We start from the raw sequence: 19263 nt of genomic DNA, 5'->3' as shown, positions 1-19263 counted from the left end.
TCTTCCAAGTCATTAATAAACATTACAAACAGCAGAGGACCCAGAACTGATCCCTGCGGAACTCCACTTGTAACTGGGCTCCAGGCTGAATATTTACCATCTACCACCACTCTCTGCCTTTGACCGGTTAGCCAGTTCTCTATCCAACTGGCCAAATTTCCCTCTATCCCATGCCTCCTGACTTTCCGCATAAGCCTACCATGGGGAACCTTATCAAATGCCTTACTAAAATCCATGTACACTACATCCACTGCTCTACCCTCATCCACATGCTTGGTCACCTCCTCAAAGAAGGTGTTTTAACTTTGCTCATTAACATCTTATCAAAAGCTTGCTGAAAATCCAAACAGATCACATCCGATGGTTCTCCCTTATCTATTAGACCTTACATCTTCAAAAATTTTTGAAGTTATATCCTCAAAACACTCCAGTAGATTGATTAAGCATGATTTGCCTTTCATTAACGTTTGCTGCCTTTATCCATTTTAGCTTCTGTTTTCTTACGCATTGACAAAGATTATATTACTTGATACTACGTAAAAGGAAAATCCCTTGCATTCTTTCATTCTCTAGTTTAGTTTTACATTTTTAGAGGAAATCTATTTCTGGCACAGCCATTAAAAGGAAAACAAGTTACACACAGCTCAGGACAACATCAGCTCACCAAATTGTGAACAACAGGATATAACAGCAAAAACCACTTCCTACAAAAAAAACCCATTGTGGCAGGACAGGGCCACAAGTGCATCTGATTGTAGAATGGCATAGGCACATTCTTAGCATCAGGCGTCCTTCCTTCCTTAAAGCCAAGATATTGGGTCCCAAAACAGTCCAGTCACTCACCATATCATCAGTTGGAGCTTTCTAATCATTTCCAGCTTAGTGCAAGATGAAGGCATACTAAATACTAAGTCAACCACTGATATAGGCAATATCAGAGCCTGCACAAAAGGGTTAGGAAAATGTTTCTGCTAAGAAAAATGTAGGTGTTAGATTTTCAAATAGAGATGCAAAAAGGCATCAGATCAAGATCAACTACAATGGTGGCATTCATGGAATGAAAAGAATCTTTGATCACCAGTGCGTGAAAGACACAATGAAAATGAAGCAGATTTGAAGTGATTTAATGCAACACACAACAGCAAACGTGAATAAACCTGAGTTTGACGCAACATCATCCAGACGTAACAGAAATCACACAAAGCAGATGTGCAATGATTGATACGACTTTATTTTTATTAAATGAACATGAAATAAGATCTGCAGACAAGAGACGTCATTCTGAAAATCCACCTCACACTCTTTCAGAGGAGCTCTAATTTGTGGAATTTAGTTTTTAAAAGTACCATGTGTAGCATACGTCCAGTGTTTATCACATAATGTCATTTAGGACCAAATAAAACAGAGTGCTGGAGAAACTCAGCAGGTCTGGCAGCCTCTGTGGAGAAAGCAACAGAGTTAATATTTCGAGTCTGGTCTGACTCTTCGTCAAAATTCAGTTCCCAAATTCAAACCTAAAGAAGAGTCATACTGGACTCAAAACGTTAACTCTGTTTCTCTCTCTACAGAAGCCGTTGGACTTGCTGAGATTTTCCAGCATTCTCTGTGTTTGTTTCAGATTTACAGCATTTTGTTTTTAGTTTTTAAGACCAGAACTAGGTTAGATGTCAGAAGGTGTTTCTTTTGTCAGGGGTTTGTGGGCCTGTAATTTGTGGAATTTCTTCAGTTGAGGGTTGTTCCTATTGTTGGCTGGGTCAGAGATCATCTTGGATGAATACAATAATCAGGCCCAGACTGCTCTCTTGAACCATTTGCTATTTCCTAAGAGAAGAATTTTCCACATTTTTCAGCTTTGTTGAACTAAGTTTATATCATTATTTGCCTCCCCCACATATATATACGTAGTGAGGCACAAAGCATCATAGTTACATGGGACCAGTATTGACCAGTTGATCTTTCGTATTCAGTGTTTGTATATTGAACTCGAAGGGGGGGGGGCGACTGCCTCCTTCTACATCATTAGGTCTCTGGGATGTTTTCAGATTTTTGATGAGAAATTTCAGCTTGTGTTACTGTCACTAATCACTATAGTTATAAATACTCCTTCAGTTCTGATGAAGGGCTTTTGCCCGAACCATCGATTCTCCCGCTCCTCGGATGCTGCCTGACCTGCTGTGTTTTTCCAGCACCACACACTCGACTCTAAACTGCAGCATCTGCAGTCCTCACTTTCGTCTATTTTACCTTGTTGCTGGAAGATGGAGCCTTTGATAACAGTGGTTAGATTGTTTGCAGCATACCCGTGAAAATAACTGCAATGTCATTTCTTGTTTGCAACATGCAATGAAAACAAGAAATTACCATGGCAGTTTGAAGGATATATCACAGTAGCAATCTGTTTCAATAACCTTGTGTAACTGTCACTTTGGTATGAATCATGTGGGATACTGGAATTCCAGTTACTTGTCCAAACCCTTCATTCTCCTATTTGTTTTACTAATGCCAATTTTGGCTTTGAGGAAACCTGTCCCCAGGTGGTTGCTCTGGTTAAATTGGGCTTTGCAAGAAAGCAACTCAGGGACTGGCTACTCTCCAATCTCTCTGGTACGGTGGGCTCTGCGGCTCCCTCCCACGCCACAGTGACCCAGCTGTAACCAGCAATTACATGGTATATGGATCACAAAACCAACTTCTCCCTGTTCAATAACACCCTGATTTAGTCTCATACTCCAGCACGTCATCACTGCAGCTGAACCAGTAATACAAGCTGGATTGACTAGTTTAAAACTATAAGATTGTTTACTGCACAGACAATTAGACTGGAATAAAATATCTCCAACACTATAAGTTCAAACTTGCCTCAAAACAGGTTGTAATGATGCAGGTAAATTACTTGAGCCTGTTTCTGGAGTTTGTAAAACTGAATGGATGCATTATAACAGACTCTTATCTGATAAATAGCCTCCCACATCTTTTGTTGCCTTGTAGGAAGCTGTTTGCTGTATTGTATATAAAGCTCTTCATGACCTATGGATTATACTCTATAAAGCCTCCTATTACCACTGTGTTATCTTATGTATAGCTTCCTTATGTGTTTTCTTAGAGGCAATTCATTCTTACTGCATGTTCTGTAGTTTGTATGTGGGACAGTATACTACCCTATAATTTGATTTACTTTTATTTTAGTGAATCAGTATCATGGTGAGCTTAGTTTACTTTGTAAAGTTTGCAGAACCTCTTAACTATGTTATATGATATTTTCAGAGCAGATTGTGACTGAGAAACTAACAACATTGCACAAAAAGTAAAAAACAAAGATGTAAGACTGTTTATGCATATCCGACGGGAAGATGACAGGGCTACCTAAATAACAGCAAGGGACAGAAATGAGACCAACACAATGACCTTTTCAAAACAGAAGCATGAGAGAGGCTGCTGAAGCCAGAGAGTCTTTCCTACTGATGGTGAATAATGTGTACTGTCACGGACTACCCACGGGAATATGCTTGAGATGAAAAAACTTGATATAACTCTTTCCAGACCCTCTTGCTCCCAACCAGATGTTTCAACCACAATTTCAGGATACCCAAACCAACGTCATATTCAAGTACAAAGATCTTTTATAACAAGAATAAATTATTTTAAACGATTTCCAGAAACAAAACACAATTGCGATTTGAGGTGGTGATTTGATTCTATCAAACAGAAGCCCCCTGCTTTCTCTAGAACTAGTCTATTTATATACAATGGGTATAAAAATTATTGGATATTAGGCAGGAGGGAGAAATAAACAAATTAAATTCCCTCAACAATTATATATTAAAGACTTCAAACATTCAGGGCTGTTGGCTTACAATTACAAGATAATTTAAACTGTTCTCAAGCCATATCTTTTATTAGTACAACCACTTATATAGTAATTACTGCCTAAATAAAAGTATTCATAGTGCAGCCAAGAAGAAATATTTTAAAACAGCAGCAACAAACAATGCTGTTAACTTTAATATCGCTTTGGTTCCTTTCTGACGTACATATTGAATCATTTTACTTAAAGAATGTGGGTTGACAGAGTCATGAGACACATACAGTGGAAGATCTGAAGATATGTCACTATAGAGACGGTTGCTGATAGTCTCTGATGGCTTAAGTAGTCTTCCCTCACTCACCGCAGACAGTTCACACTCTCAGTACAGCAAATGTCCAAAATTCTCAACACCACTGCAGGGACAATGGAAAATGTTCATGCAAAGTTTGAGGAGTGTCAGCAGTGCCAACAGTGCCTCACACCCACCTGAACATCAAACTACGCTGTGAGGTTTTGTGTGAAGTGGCCTCTGTACAAGAGCAGCATTTGGTTGCTCTGGTTTTGTGCTGAGTTTCCATGATCATGAGGCAAAAACCTGAGTACAAGACTGCCATAACCTATGTTGTTTCAGCTTGTTAACTTATTCTCACTGTGTCACAGCTTTAGTAACTAACAGACAGAAATTATCTAAAAGGTATGACTGAACTTGTTCATAGCTAATTTTCGTAAAACAAGCATTTATCTTGACAGCAGCATTGGGATGTTAATAAACTTGACACAATTTCACATTTAAGACTTGAGATGGGCTAGGTAATTAATCTACACCTGTATTTATATTGCATTCTGTCACTAGATTTTTAAGTGCAATTGTTATTCTTTATTTTTATGATTTTTTTTGGAGAATATTTTTCTGCTCCCCTTCTCATCAGCCCTTGAGACCTGGTACCCATTACTTTACAGCTCCCCTGAGATGTCAATGAGCCATGTGACCAGGTTGAACTTTTCCATACATTGGAACCAGAGTAGGCCATTCATCCCCTCAAGCCTGTTCCACTGATCTGTGGCCTAACTCCACATACCTGCCTTTGGCCCATATCCCTTAATACCTATGCTTAACAAAAAAAAATCCATCTCAGATTTAAAATTAACAACTGGCCGAGCATTAGCTGCTGTTTGTGGGAGAGAGTTCCAATCCTCTACCTCCCTTTGTGTGTAGAAGTGCTTCCTAACATCCTGCCTGAATGGTCCAGCCCTAATTTTTACATTGCCCGTTCCCTAACTTTGGAATCCCCAACCAGTGGAAATAGTTTATTTTTAACTGCCCTGACATTTCCTGTTAGTATATTGAAGACTTCGAACAGATCACCCTTAACCTTCTAAATTCTACAGAAACCAAACCTAATTTGTACAATGTTTCCTCACAACTTAACCCTGAAGACCTGATATCATTATTGTAAGCCTACATTGCTCCCTCCAAAGCAATCCTTCCTAAGTTGTGGTGCCTAGATCTGCTCACAGTATTCCAATTGGGGTTTAACCAGCATTTTTTTTAATAACTACAGCATAAATTCTGTGTCCTTGAACCCTAATTATCTAGATATAAAGGCCATCTATTAGTCTTCTTGTCGCTAAGTTGCCTGTCCAGCAATGTGTGTGAGGAGTAGATTTGTAAAGACCCACCTTCAGAATCCCTCCACCCACCAATGCAGGGTCTAAAATAATGAGCTGAAGACACATAATATTAGATCTCACCAATAAACAGCAAAATCTTCAGCTTGTACATCAACTATCACTGGCTCCTGTGTTTTCAGTAGCCATTATTTAAATTTGCATAGACATTAACTGGTATGGTTTCAGATAGGCACATACTCAGGACTCGAAGGGAAATGTAGAAATATGAGATGGTGATGGGCTTGTGATTGTGGAGATTCTTGAAAGCTGAGGTGTGTCATGGTATGGTTTATGGGAGGGGATGCAGGCCGGTCTGCGAGGTGGTTGGATAGACAGAATGGTGGTGTAAGGAACTGGGAAGGTTGGGCTACACATGAAAACCAATAGAAAACCAAATGCATCAATCAATCTCAATGAACAATTTGATAATGGGACACTGCTTGCATGAAAATAATTCTTTGACAATCCCTGCAAAGCAAATTATGCAGCTGAAATCTAAATGACATGTTGTTGGTGCAGTTGTACTGAGAGCAACAACTTGTACTTTTAATTTTGTTTTTACTGAGGGTAAAACATACCAAGGTGCTTCACATAAAAGTATTGTCAAGCAAAAGCTAGCATTAAGGCTGATTTTGCAGCCTTCCTGCCAATATACATCAGGCAGAAAATTACTTGCACAGAACCTGTTTCTAAAGGACAAAGCTCTGTGCTGGGACCTCATGCTTAAAAAATTACCGTTTAGCTTCAGCTGGGATCACAGACTCTTGCTCCTGAGTTTGGGTTCGAGGGCTAATCTAGTCCTTCAGGTGAAACTGAGGCCCAGTCTGGCCATTTCAGTAAAGGTTAAAGAATCTCAGTGAATGGAATCTTTTCAGTGTTGTGGCAAAGGTTTAATGACCAAAGAATGAGTGAAATACTCATTCCTCTTACTGGCCTTTGCAGGATATTGTTGAATGCACAATGGCTTGCTGCCTTTTTTCACATACTAACAGTGACTGCGTTACATAATTACTGTAATCACTTATAACAGGTGCTTTGAGATGCTTTTGTCAGACGAGAGGAGGTATTTTATAAGTATACAATAATTAACCTGGAATCCACTGCTCAAGGCAATCACCGGGAATTTCCCGAAAGCTGATTCTCTTCCTCCCCTGTCAGAAAGCCTGTTGACCTGGGCAAACACTTTTCCAAAGGCAAAGTGACATTGAGTATATTCATCGCAGAATGGCATTTGGGCTGGGTGGTAATAAAACTAATAGATGCCTCATTTCATTGAGTTGGAGGTCAATAAGGTTCCTTGTGTAACATAAAGGGCTAAGCCTCAGTGACACTCAGTCAAAATCTTGTAACTTCCTCCCAAATGGCATTATGGGTCAATCTACAGCACATGGAATGCAGTGGTTCAAGGTGGCAGCTCACCCACCACCTTCTCAAGGGGCAATTAGGGATGGGCAAAAAATGCTGACTCAGGTAGCGACAACCATGCCACATGACTGAATAAATAAATAAAAATAAATAGATCCCCACTGCCTATATGTATTTGCTCTTAATGGTGAAAGGATTTATAACTGGTAACTGGGAATGCTGTGGATCTTGTAGTATGTTAAGAAGAAGTTTTCCACAAAACTGTTTCATGCAAGTGAAGTGATGATGCACTTCACCATAAATGTGGATGGAGACAGCCTAGTGGTATTCATCCACAAACCTAGGTAATGCCTTGGGACCTGGGTTCAAATCCCAAATTAGCAAATGGTGGAATTTTATTCCAATTAAAAATCTGGAATTAAGAGTCTAATGATGACCGTATTGCTGATTGTCAAGGAAAAAGCCGTCTGCCTTCTAGGAAACCAAACTGCTGCCCTTTCCCAGTCTGGCATACATCTGACTCCAGACTCACAGCAATGTGGTTGACTGTTAACTACCCTTTTGCATAAGGAAGGTTGGGCAATAAATGCTGGCCTGGCTAGTCACATCCTGTGAGTGAGTTTTTAAAATCGTGATTGGCAAACAAGAAATATAAAGGATTAGCAAACAATTTTATCCCGTGTGAACAGTGTGTCATTTACAAACAACACCTGAGTGAAATTGCCTAGAATTTTCCTTACCCACTGTGGGGTGTTGCACAGGAAGGTGGGGCTGAAAGGCAAGAGGGGGGCAAGAAGGGAGATGGATGGGAGGTTGGAAGGAGTGGTATGAAGGGCAGAGGTGGGATGTGAAGGGGAAGAGTTTGGTGGAGCAGAAAGATGGGCAGAAAAGGAGATGCTGGAGGGGAGGGGAGGGATGTCACAATGAAACAATATGACAGCTCAGCAAGTGCTAGTGCCCCATCCTCTCATACTTCGAGTTCTGATTAAATGCCCTGTCTGTGTTAAGTGGTTAATTTGTTAGACATTTTGCAGAGGTGATGGTTTAGCATTTCCTGAAGGTCTTTCCTATGCTTCTTGTTTGGAAGGCTCCTGTTTCAGCTGGTTCCTGCGATCTAACTTGCTCATAACCTGTGTAATATCGACCACCTTCGGGCCACTGGCAGCTGCTTTCGCTCTGGCCTCCTGCTCGAGCTGCCGCAAGATGACAGGACTCGGACTGGAGCGTCTGTGTCTCTTCATGAAGGGAAAGTTACTGAAAACAACAAAATATCATCATTTAACAGGCATGAAAAATCTCATTGTTCCTTCTGTGTTTGTACACCTATTTATGACAGATAAACAACTCAGCCCACTGCCTGCACTGGTGGGAGTTAGTTAATAATCGACAACTATGGTATATACATCAGAAATCCCTGGCCTCTGGTATATTCATCGAATTGAGCTGCAGCTGTGCAAGAATAAAACAAAGAACTACGAGGATCTGAAACAAACAAAAACAAATTGCCAAAGAAACTCAGCAGGTCTGGCAGCATCTGTTTCAACTCTTATGATCCTCCTTCAGAACTAGAAACAACAGAGAGAGAGAGAGAGAGAGAGAGAGACAGAGAGAGAAAGAGAGAAAATAAAGGATAAGCAGACAAATGACTTGTTGATAGGCCTTTTATCTCAGCCCTCTTGGCACACCAGCCTCATTCCTGAAGAAGGGCTTATGCCTGAAACATCGATTCTCCTGCTCCTCGGATGCTGCCTGGCCTGCTGCGCTTTTCCAGCACCACGCTTTTCAACTCTGGTCTCCAGCATCTGCAGTCCTCACTTTCTCCTTGTTGATAGGCCCATCAACCTGTAATAGTTCTTTGAAAGTTATTCAATTTATCCCACTCTCCCTGCTCTTTGCCCATAGCCAGCAGATTTTAAAAGTTTTCATTTGTAAGTTTCTACTAAACTTGCTTCTATTGCCCTGTCAGACATTGTATCCAAAATCATAACTCAATGCCAGTTTAATGTGACTAGTCTAAGAGTGGAAACACTGCGATACTCACCTTTTTGGCTTGGTCTCTTCAGGAATAAGAGCCTTACTCTGCATCTCCTTATAAATGGGGGATCTTAAGAAACGAGGGTATGAATCCTGTGTATGAGAAACAAGGAGTAGTGAGGCAAGTGTGTCAGCATGAAATTCAACTTACTGCAGTTTAGAACAATGAGGGGTGACCTTATGGAAACATGTAAGATTCTTAGAGGACTTCACAGGGTAAGCACAGAGAGATCGTTTCCCCTGTGGGATAGTCTGGGACTCAAGAGCATAATCTCAGAATAAGGGCTCACTCATTTAAAACAGAAATGAGGAGGAATTTCTTGTCTCAGGAGGAAGTGAATCTGTGAAACTCCTTACAGCAGAGAGATGTCGAGGCTGGGTCATTAAGTATATTCAATCCAGAGATAGATTTTTAACTAGGAAGAGAATCATGAGTTGTGGGGAAAAGGCAGGAAAGTGGAGTTGAGGATTATCAGAGCAGCCATGATCTCATTGAGTGGGGGAGCAGACTCAATGGGCTGAATGGCCTACTTCCACCCCTACGTTGTATGGGGTCTTAACCTGCTCATCAAAAAGCTGCCCTTTTGTTCACCTTGAGATCTTGATCAGGAGTTATGTTATTGAGAAGAAAATGGGCAATACTGATGCATCTGCCTACCCGTTAAAACTGGGTACTCAGGGGTCACAATATGACAAGACTGGAAAACCTGCCAAGAGAAAGACAAAAGAATGGTTGACCTTTTTCATCAGCATGTAGATGTGAGTCTGTGCAGCATCCAGCACATAACGGTGTGGGTGTTGCAGGCCTTTCACAGTAATCTCCATGGTTCTCCCATCAATGTTAATCCAACGCCTTGCACCCTGTGCCAGGAATGTTCTAGAGTAAAAGAGATCTACATCAGTGAGTTTTTTGCAAGTCATAAGAAACATTTACTGCAGGCTGCTCGTGTTTGTTAACATGCTATCATTAAGTTTAGGCTGTGGGCTAAGAGGTGCAAGAAAGAAGGTGATATTTCCTGTGCAGAAATAATTGCTGCTCCTGCAATCATTAACAACTCAGCAAAGTCCTCTGAACCCTTTTAATAAGGCTTACAGAAACGAATAGACTGGCCACTAATCTAATACCTTAGTTCAACAGTTCAACAGTTCAATGATTACTGCATCTAAATTGGCTTATGCTTTCCTGCATAATGTGTAACTATTGTTCCTTTCTCAAGAATATGCTATTGGTGCACATTAGCAGATATCAGGACAGCCTTTCCAAGAGCAAATGGTTTTGAAATGCTGGAAATACAACAGCCAATTTGAGCACATATAATTCTCACAACTCCCCAATCTTACAACGTGCTGTGGAATCTTTTACATTCTATTGAGAGGACATATGGCATCTTGATTTAACATCTCAATGTGACAACCAGAACCTCCAACAGTGCAAACCTCCCTCAGTCCTACACTACAGCCTAGACGTTGTGCTGATACCTCTGGAGTGTTGAAACTTTATTGCTGGAACAGCACAGCAGGTCAGGCAGCATCCAGGGAACAGGAGATTCGACGTTTCGGGCACAGGCCCTTCTTCAGGAAGAAGGGCCTGTGCCCGAAACGTCGAATCTCCTGTTCCCTGGATGCTGCCTGACCTGCTGTGCTGTTCCAGCAATAAAGTTTCAACTTTGATCTCCAGCATCTGCAGACCTCACTTTCTCCTACCTCTGGAGTGTGACTTGAACATTTGACTCAGTCAAGAGACTAATCCCTCCGTTATACTTTATTCTTCCTTATTAGTTTAAAATTAATGTTATGCTATTCTTTATCCTTTTACCCTCTGCCAGGTTATGATTGTCTCTCTGGCAGGATTTACACTGCAATTTTTTTCATTGAAGCAAAGTAATTCAATATAAGTACCTCAAGTTCCCACTTCAAGTTGACTCATTTAATGTTGTTTCACCTCAGCATCATTAATAAAGTAGCATCAAAACATTAATTTAACTGAAAGAATCATGGATGCTGTAAATCAAACAAAAACAAGTTGCTGGAAAAGCTCATCAAATCTGGCAGCATCTGTGAAGAAAAATCAGAGTTAACATTGCGGGTCATAGAGTCACAGAGATGTACAGCACGGAAACAGACCCTTCAGTCCAACTCATCCATGCTGACCAGATATCCTGACCTAATCTAGTTCCATTTGCCAGCACTTGGCCCATATCCCTCTAAATTATTCCTATTCATATATCCATCCAGATGCTTTTTAAATATTGCAATTGTACCAGCCTCCACCACATCCTCTGGCAGCTCATTCCATACACGCACCACCCTCTGTTGAAAAAGTTGCCCCTTAGGTCCCTTTTAAATCTTTCCCCCCTCACCCTATGCCGTCTAGTTCTGGACTCATCCACCCCAGGGAAAATACCTTGCCTATTTACCCTATTCGTGCTCCTCATGATTTTATAACCCTCTATAAGGTCACCCCTCAGCCTCCAATGCTCCAGGGAAAACAGCCCCAGCAAATCCTCCAATCCTGGCAACATCCTTGTAAATGTTTTCTGAACCCCTTCAAGTTTCACAACATCCTCCTGATAGGGGGGAATCCAGAATTGCACACGACATTCCACAAGTGGCCTAACCAATGTCCTGTACAGCCAAAACATGACCTCTCAATCCCGATACTCAATGCTCTGTCTAATAAAGGAAAGCATACCAAATGCCTTCTTCACTATCCTATCTAACTGCAACTCCACTTTCAGGGAAGGATGAACCTGCACTCCAAGATCTTTTTGTTCAGCACACTCCCCAGGAGCTTACCATGAATTGTCTAAGTCCTTCTCTGATTTGCTTTTCCAAAATGCAGCATCTCACATTTATCTAAATTAAACTCCATCTGCCACTCCTCAGCCCATTGGCCCATCTGATCAAGATCCCATTCTAATCTGAGGTAACCTTCTTCACTGTCCACAACTCCAATGTTGGTGTCATCTGCAAACTTACTAACTATATATCCTATGTTCACATTCAAATCATTTACATAAATGACGAAGAGCAGCGAACCCAGCACCGATCCTTGTGGCACTCCACTGGTCACAGGCCTCCAAACTGAAAAGCAACCCTCCACCACCACCCTCTGTCTTCTACCTTTGAGCCAGTTCTGTATCCAAATGGCTAGTTCTCTCTGTATTCCATGAGATCTAACCTTGCTAACCAGTCGAAAGATCTTGTCGAATACCTTATTCTAGTCCACATAGATCACACCCACAACTCTGCCCTCATCAATCCTCTTTGTTAGTTCTTCAAAAAACTCAATCAAGTTTGTGAGAAATGAATTCCCATGCACAAAACCACACTGACTAGCCATAATCAGTCCTTGCCTTTCCAAATGCATGTAAATCCTGTCCTTCAAGGCTCTCTCCAACAACTTGTCCACCACCAATGTCAGGCTCACCGGTCTATAGTTCCCTGGCTTTTTATTACCACCTTTCTTAAATAGTGGCACCATGTTAGCCAATCTCCAGTCTTCTAGCACCTCACCTGTGACTATCGATGATACAAATATCTCAGCAAGGGGCCCAGCAATCACTTCCCTAGCTTCCCACAGAGTTCTAGGGTACACCTGATCAGGTCCTGGGGATTTATTCACTTTTATGCATTTTGAGACATTCAGCACCCCTCCTCTATAATATGGACATTTTTCAAGATGTCCAGTGACCCTTCCCCAAAACCCTTACTAGTTCTGAGGGTCACCGAACCCGAAACAGTAACTCTGATTTCTCTTCACAGATGATGCCAAACCCACTGAGCTTTTCCAGCAATTTATGTTTTTGTTATTAATTTAACATTGTTTTTGCTTTAATATGACTTGTCACAGACCTGCTGCAATGCGTATATGACCTCTTCCCCAATGTTTCCATTCCTACTCTCAGTCTTACAATCCATCTCTCCTACCCTTCCCCATCACCCATTGCTGGTTCCTTTTAAAGTTCCCAGAGTCTGTTGCAAGTACTGGGATCTTCAGTTGCTTCTCCCACTCTAGCTTCACTCCCCTACACCCCCACCCTTGGTTCACTGCCTGTCTTTTGCCCTCACCAATGTCTTCCCTTACCCTGGTTGAGTTCTTAGCTGATGTGTCCCACTATGAAGTCCTGGCCTGTATCTTGATAGACATTAGTCGGTGCAGCTAATCTTGGTCAGCTGGTCACCTGCACTGACAAATGTCTACCAATAGATGGAGACTGGTCAATCTAAAAGTACAGAACAATAGGTGAGTATTTTTTTAATAAATACTGTAACATATTGCAGAGATTCATTTTATTTTACAAGTTATTTCAGCTGGAAATATACTGGATATGCATGGTGCAGTTTCCCAACCTGAACCCAACTCTGGCTTTAACATTGATTCTTATGCAGAACCAACTTTCATTTAAAGTTATTTCATTTAAAGTTGCCATTTTCAGGAACAGAGCTGCAACTTTAAGTGAGGACCTGCTGTAAGGAGTTAGGTGACTCCTGAATAAAGTGCACTGCGACCTTCTTTTCCAGCATGTCACACAGCATTTCACTCCAGGATCAAATTGGGCTTCTGTGATCCTGAATTCAGAAACCTTTCTGAGACAATCTCCCCTTTTGTAACTTTCTCCAGTCCATAACTCTCTGAGATCTTTGTACACTTCAATTAATGCCTCTGAAACGGTCCATTACTCCACCATTGACTCCCATTCCTTCAGATACTTAGGCCCTAGGCTCTGAATTTCTCTCCCTCAAACTCTGCCTCTCTACATCACTTCCTTTAAAATGCTGCTGAAAGCCTACTCTTTGACCAGGATTTTGTTCATCTGACTTAATAACTCCTCATGTTACAGTGTCAGAGTTTGTTAAATAAATTTCCTGTGGAGTGCCTTGAGATGTTTCACTCCATTAAAGGTGTTATATAAATGCGAGTTGTAGTTATTGTTGAGGATGTTTCCCAGCAACTCACTTGTAAATCTCCTCAGCTTTTTCTTTAACCTTTGATTGTTCTCCATGCTTTAAATCTTCGCACGCTTCCCAGAATGCCAAGTTCTCTCCTAAAATGTAAACATTAAGATTCACCAATCTGTCACGCCATAGATATACACACAAGATAACTCGATATTGTTCAGAAGATAATAAGCTATTTTAAAATATGAATAATATACAGCTCAAACAATCAACAGCAAATCCATTGGCCCTGCCTCATGCCACTCTTTCTCAGCTATCTCTCTGTCACTATAACCCTGCCTGTCCTTCTCTCCTACAGGTTTAGATTCTCCTTAAATACACCTACTCAAATCACCTCAATTATTCCCTGGCAGCGAATTCCATGTTCTCAAAACCATTTGAGGCATTGCTTCTCAATTACCATTCTTCCTAGAATTCGAAATTACATATATGAAAACTTAAATTTTAAATTGGGAGTGCTTAGACCTAGGAGACATTGTTTAAGAGTAAGAACTTATGGAGTAATGACACGTGATTGCCACATGATTATGTTGAGATCTGGAAAGCGGCAGAAGCTCCACCAGAGTCTGTAACAGGAGGTGTTTATCCACTATGCTGCATGTAAAGAGTTTTGAGGAGAGCATCTTGGACTCATGGTCAGTACATAGGAGATTAAAGCTAAAGGGGGAGATGGTGGTATCACTGGACGTGGAATTCTAGGCTGATGTTCTGAGGAAGTGGGTTCACATTCCAATGTGGCAGATAACAAAACCGGAATCTAATAAAATATTAGCCTCATGACGATCATGTAACTACTGTTGATTACCATAAAGGAAGGGTGTTTCGGCCCTAGAGGGAGTTCAACATAGTGTTACAAGGATGACAAGATTAGACAAATTAGGCCTTTATTCTCAAGAATTTAGGAGGTTAAGGGGATGGTCACATCGATGTCTTCAGGATATTAACAAGGAGAGACAGGATGGATAAAGATAAATTATTTCTATTTGTTGAAGATTCCAGATCCATTGGGTATAGTCTGAGAATGAGGGCAGGAGAGAAATTAGAAAGCACGTCCAAACGCAAGGAGTAGTGGAAATTTGGAACTCTTTTCCTCAAATGGTGGTCAATGTTTCTTCCATTGTTAAATTTAAATCTGAGACAATCTTTTTTCTTAAGCAAGGGCACAAAGAGATATGGGCCTAACATAGAATATGCAGTTAGGCCACAGATCAGCCATGATCTTATTGAATGGTGGGACAGGCTTAAGGGTCTCAATGTCCTACTGCTGTTCCTATGTTTCCCAAGTTCCTATAAAAACTGATTTGGTTCACTAATTTCCTTCAGGGAAGAGAAGTGGCTGTCCTTACCTGGTCTGGCCTATGAATGACTCCAGACCCACAGCAATAATGCCCTCTGGGTAATTAGGCATGGGTAATAAATGCTGCACTGGCCAGCAAAAAAACATGCAAACATTTTTAAAAATTAGACCAAATATACAATAAAATGGAGACAAAGATAATTGTTTTCCCTGATTGGTCTGGGAAATTCTCTTCTCCAGAAAGCAGTGGAGGTTGGGTTATTGTCCATTTTATAAGGCTTGACTTCGATGGTCTCTTGACTGACAAGGGAGTCGAAGATTATGGGGGGTAAGCAGGAAAGTAAGATCACAATTAGATCAGTCTTATGTGGGGAGCCCAGAAGTAGAGGGGATATGTTTAAAGTGAGAAGGGAAAGATTTAAAAAGAATCTAAGAGGCAACTTGTTCATGCAGAGGGTGGTGCATGTATGGAATGAGCTGCCAGAGGAAGTGGTGGAAGCTGGTACAATTACAGCATTTAAAAGGAATCTGAATGGGTACATGAATAGGAAGAGTTTGGAGGGAAACGGGCCAAATGCTGGCAAATTAAACTAGATCTATTTAGGATATCTGGTCGGCATGGACGAGTTGGACCGAAGGGTCTGTTTCTATTCTGTACAGCTCTGTGACTCTAAATTGAAGGTCAGGCTTGAGGGGCTGAATGGCCTACTCCTGCTCCTAAGTCATATGTATAACATTATTCACCCTAACACTTTGTAGTCCATATCCCAAGTCTTCCCACCTTCTTTAACAACATGAGAAACAGAGACCAATAGGAAGCCATTCCTGCTGCACTTGCTGCCTCACCAGTTTACAACCATCTTTCCCAATTTCATACCCCAATGGATAGACCCCTCAAATAAATTAACCCATCAGTCACCAGACACTCAGAGAACATCACATCCCATTATGTATGTTTGAGCTAGTCCTGACAACATCTGCCCTCACGTACCGCTGAATTCCTTTTTGAGGAACAGCTCAAAATTCTGACGGCCTCTGAGATCCCTCATTAGCTCCGCGAAGCTAAAGGTCCAGCGCTCCACTCGCAGCTTTGTTGGGTTATCCGCCCTGCAGCCGAACCCGACAGCAAAACAAAAGGTGGCAGTTATCAGTCACCTCTGAACAGCAAAGCAAGTCCCCTCTTTGGAAAGGATTAGATTGCTGTGCTATAATGCAGATAAAAGGAAGCATCACTTTCTAGGGTTTCTAACTTTAGCATGACAGCCTGAGCACTTACATTGGAGTGTTGAGTTCCCAAAATGTTGTGTCATCAGTGAGCCAAGGATTGCTGGGGAGGCATCCTGACATTATAGGGTCATGGGTAAAATACTGCTCACAGTATTTCATCATTCTGGAGGAAAGGATTTTATAAAAAAATTGATGTTTAGTGCAACATAATATAATAAACACTATAGATATTGTAGAGACAATATGTAGAATATATACCTGTGTTAAATATTGTGCAAATGTACACAACTTGTTATCATGTTTTTTGCATCAATTTTTCACCTGGGTACATGAATAGGAAGAGTTTAGCAGGATAGGGGCCAAATCTGGTAAATGGAACTAGATTAATTTAGGATATCTGGTCAGCATGGATGAGTTGGATCAGAGTCTGTTTCTGTACTGTACATCTCTATGGTTCTATAAATGTGTATGTGTATGGTTATAGAGTGATTGTCATAGAGTCATAAGGCATGGAAACAGATTCTTTGGTCCAATCAGTCCATACTGACTATAATCCCAAACTAAACTAGTCCCACCTGCTTGCACTTGGTTCATATTCCTTCAAAGCTTTTTTATTCATGTATTTATCCAAATGTATTTCAAACATTGTAACTGTACCTGCAACCACCACATCCTCTGGATGTTCATTCCACACACAAACCACTCTCTGTGTAGAAAAATTGCCGTTCATGCCTTTTTTAAATCTTTCTCCTCTCACCTTAAAAATGATCCCCCTCGCCTTGAAACTCCCCCATCAAGGGAAAAGACACCTGCCATTCACTTTATCTATACCCCTCATGATTTTATAAACCTCTATAAGGTGACCCCTAAAATGGGGAATGTCTAATTAAATCCACAGAGGTGACAGTTTTGAGGGACACGCCACCGAGAACAAACCCCCTGCAGTGACCTTCGATTGATCAGACCTGGAAAGCAACAGGAATGGGGCCATGGGCCCCCCCTTCATCACGGGAGCAAGAGGGAACCTTCAGATTTTGTTTGGGGGGGGTGTGATAAATCCTACAAGGCCCAATGGGGAAAATCACTAATCACCATGGAGCTCATTGAGTATGAGTTGCCTTGGTAACAGGCAATGGTCCACCCACTGGAAATCATCACCAGAGCCCATTATCCTTGAGTGGGGGGGCACTTTTGTGGTTCCTACCTCCTGGATCAGGAGGCCCAGATTCAGGGCCTATGTGCTCTAGAGGTGTGTAATAAAGTTTCTGAATGGTTTGATTGGAACAATATGTTAAATAAAAGAAAATTGAGTCCTCTTTGTGGCACAGTGGCAGTATCCCTATCCTTAGACTAGGAGGCCCAAGTTCAAATGCCACCTGCTCCAGAGGTGTGTATTAAAATCTCTGAACAGGTTGATTACAAAAATAGATTAAATTTAAAATAAAATCTTAAATTGTATAAAGCAGACCGAAGGCTTTTATGGTGTAGTGGTAGTGCCCCTACTCTAAGCCAGGAGGACTGGGACCCATCTGCTCCAGAGATGTGTAGTAACATCCCTGAATAGATTGATCAGAAAATATCCATAAAGCAGACCCAGTTATGTAACTATAAAACGTGTGTATCAAATTGAACTTTAACCGACATCAAAAATAACAGTTTGTATTTACGTGACACCTTGAATGTAATAAATCATCACAGGAGTGATTGTCCGGCAAAAAAAAATGGTACCAAGCAACACAAGGAGATGACCGTCCAAAACCTTAGTCAACGTGGGAGATTTTAAGAAGAGAATTGACAGAAGGAGAGACACGAAGAGGTTAAAAGAAGAAAGTTGAAATGCAGGGGTGCCTTGGCTTCTCCAGAAATATAAGACCTTAAAGCAGACCCAGAAAGCTCTTGTGGCACAGTGATTATATCTCACATTTTGAGCTAAAAGATCATATTCAAGTCCCACCTGCAGCAGAGGTGACTCAAAGTGCATCTGAACAGAATATATAAAGCAGACCAGGGGATGGGTGTGTATGACTACCTTTCCCCGACTGGGACTAGCCGACATTCACCATGAGAAGTGGCTCTATCTTGGTGTTCAACAATAAACCATGTTCCTTTCTGGTCAGGCTTCCTGAGTTATTACAAAGAATAAGGAAAGAATGTAAAAATTTAAACAAGAACTGATTTATATTTCTGCCCCCTGGTTGATTGCTCCTCTCCTCTATGACCTCATTTTATTTGAAGACTACACCTGGTCTTGTCTGCAATGCAACACCAAAAAAGCTACAACCAATAAATCATTGAACCCTTCTGTTTATCATAGAATCCCTACAGTGTGGAAACAGGCCATTTGACCCAACAAGCCCACACTGATCCTCCAAAGAGCAACCCATCCAGACCCATTCCCCCTACACTATTAGAGCTTAAAAATGTGTTGCTGGAAAAGCGCAGCGGGTCAGGCAGCATCAAAGGAACAGAAGAATCAAAGTTTTGGGCATAAGCCCTTCTTTCCCCTACACTATTACTCTACATTTCCCCTGACTAATGCACATAACTTACACATCCCTGAACACTATGGGCAATTTAACATGGCCAATTCACCTAACCTGTACATCTTTAGACTGTGGGAGGAAGCCAGAGCACCTAGAGGAAACTCCACACAGACAGTCATCCGAGGCTGGAATTGAACTCAGGTCCCTGGCACTGTGAGGCAACAGTGACTGAGCCTCTGCTGACACAATGTCCTGGCGACAAGGTGTGGCGCTGGAAAAGCACAGCTGGTCAGACAGCATCCAAGGAGCAGTAGAGTCGATGTTTCGAGCATAAACTCTTCATCAGGAAGCGCGTTGATGAGGGGCTCCGAAATGTTGACTCTCCTGCTCCTCGGATGCTGCCTGACCTGCTCTGCTTT

The 19263-nt window shown here is 41.4% G+C and overlaps 1 protein-coding gene across 1 annotated transcript in view; it reads right to left on the bottom strand.

Moving 5' to 3' along the window:
- Positions 1 to 19263, bottom strand: part of rgs9b (regulator of G protein signaling 9b) — a 91422-nt gene that overhangs the window by 8281 nt on the left and 63878 nt on the right. Inside the window, exons 12-17 of the mRNA XM_043715031.1 lie at positions 16411 to 16524; positions 16126 to 16241; positions 13836 to 13923; positions 9614 to 9752; positions 8883 to 8968; positions 7972 to 8095 (exon numbers count right to left, since the gene is read on the bottom strand). Coding sequence (XP_043570966.1) covers positions 7972 to 8095; positions 8883 to 8968; positions 9614 to 9752; positions 13836 to 13923; positions 16126 to 16241; positions 16411 to 16524 — 667 coding nt within the window. The remainder of the gene's footprint in view (positions 1 to 7971; positions 8096 to 8882; positions 8969 to 9613; positions 9753 to 13835; positions 13924 to 16125; positions 16242 to 16410; positions 16525 to 19263) is intronic.

Source organism: Chiloscyllium plagiosum, chromosome 24 (genome assembly GCF_004010195.1).
Source record: "Chiloscyllium plagiosum isolate BGI_BamShark_2017 chromosome 24, ASM401019v2, whole genome shotgun sequence".
In the NCBI taxonomy this organism is placed as follows: domain Eukaryota; kingdom Metazoa; phylum Chordata; class Chondrichthyes; order Orectolobiformes; family Hemiscylliidae; genus Chiloscyllium; species Chiloscyllium plagiosum.
Note: the sequence above shows the minus strand (reverse complement) of the source record. Positions and strands in the feature narration are given on the sequence as shown.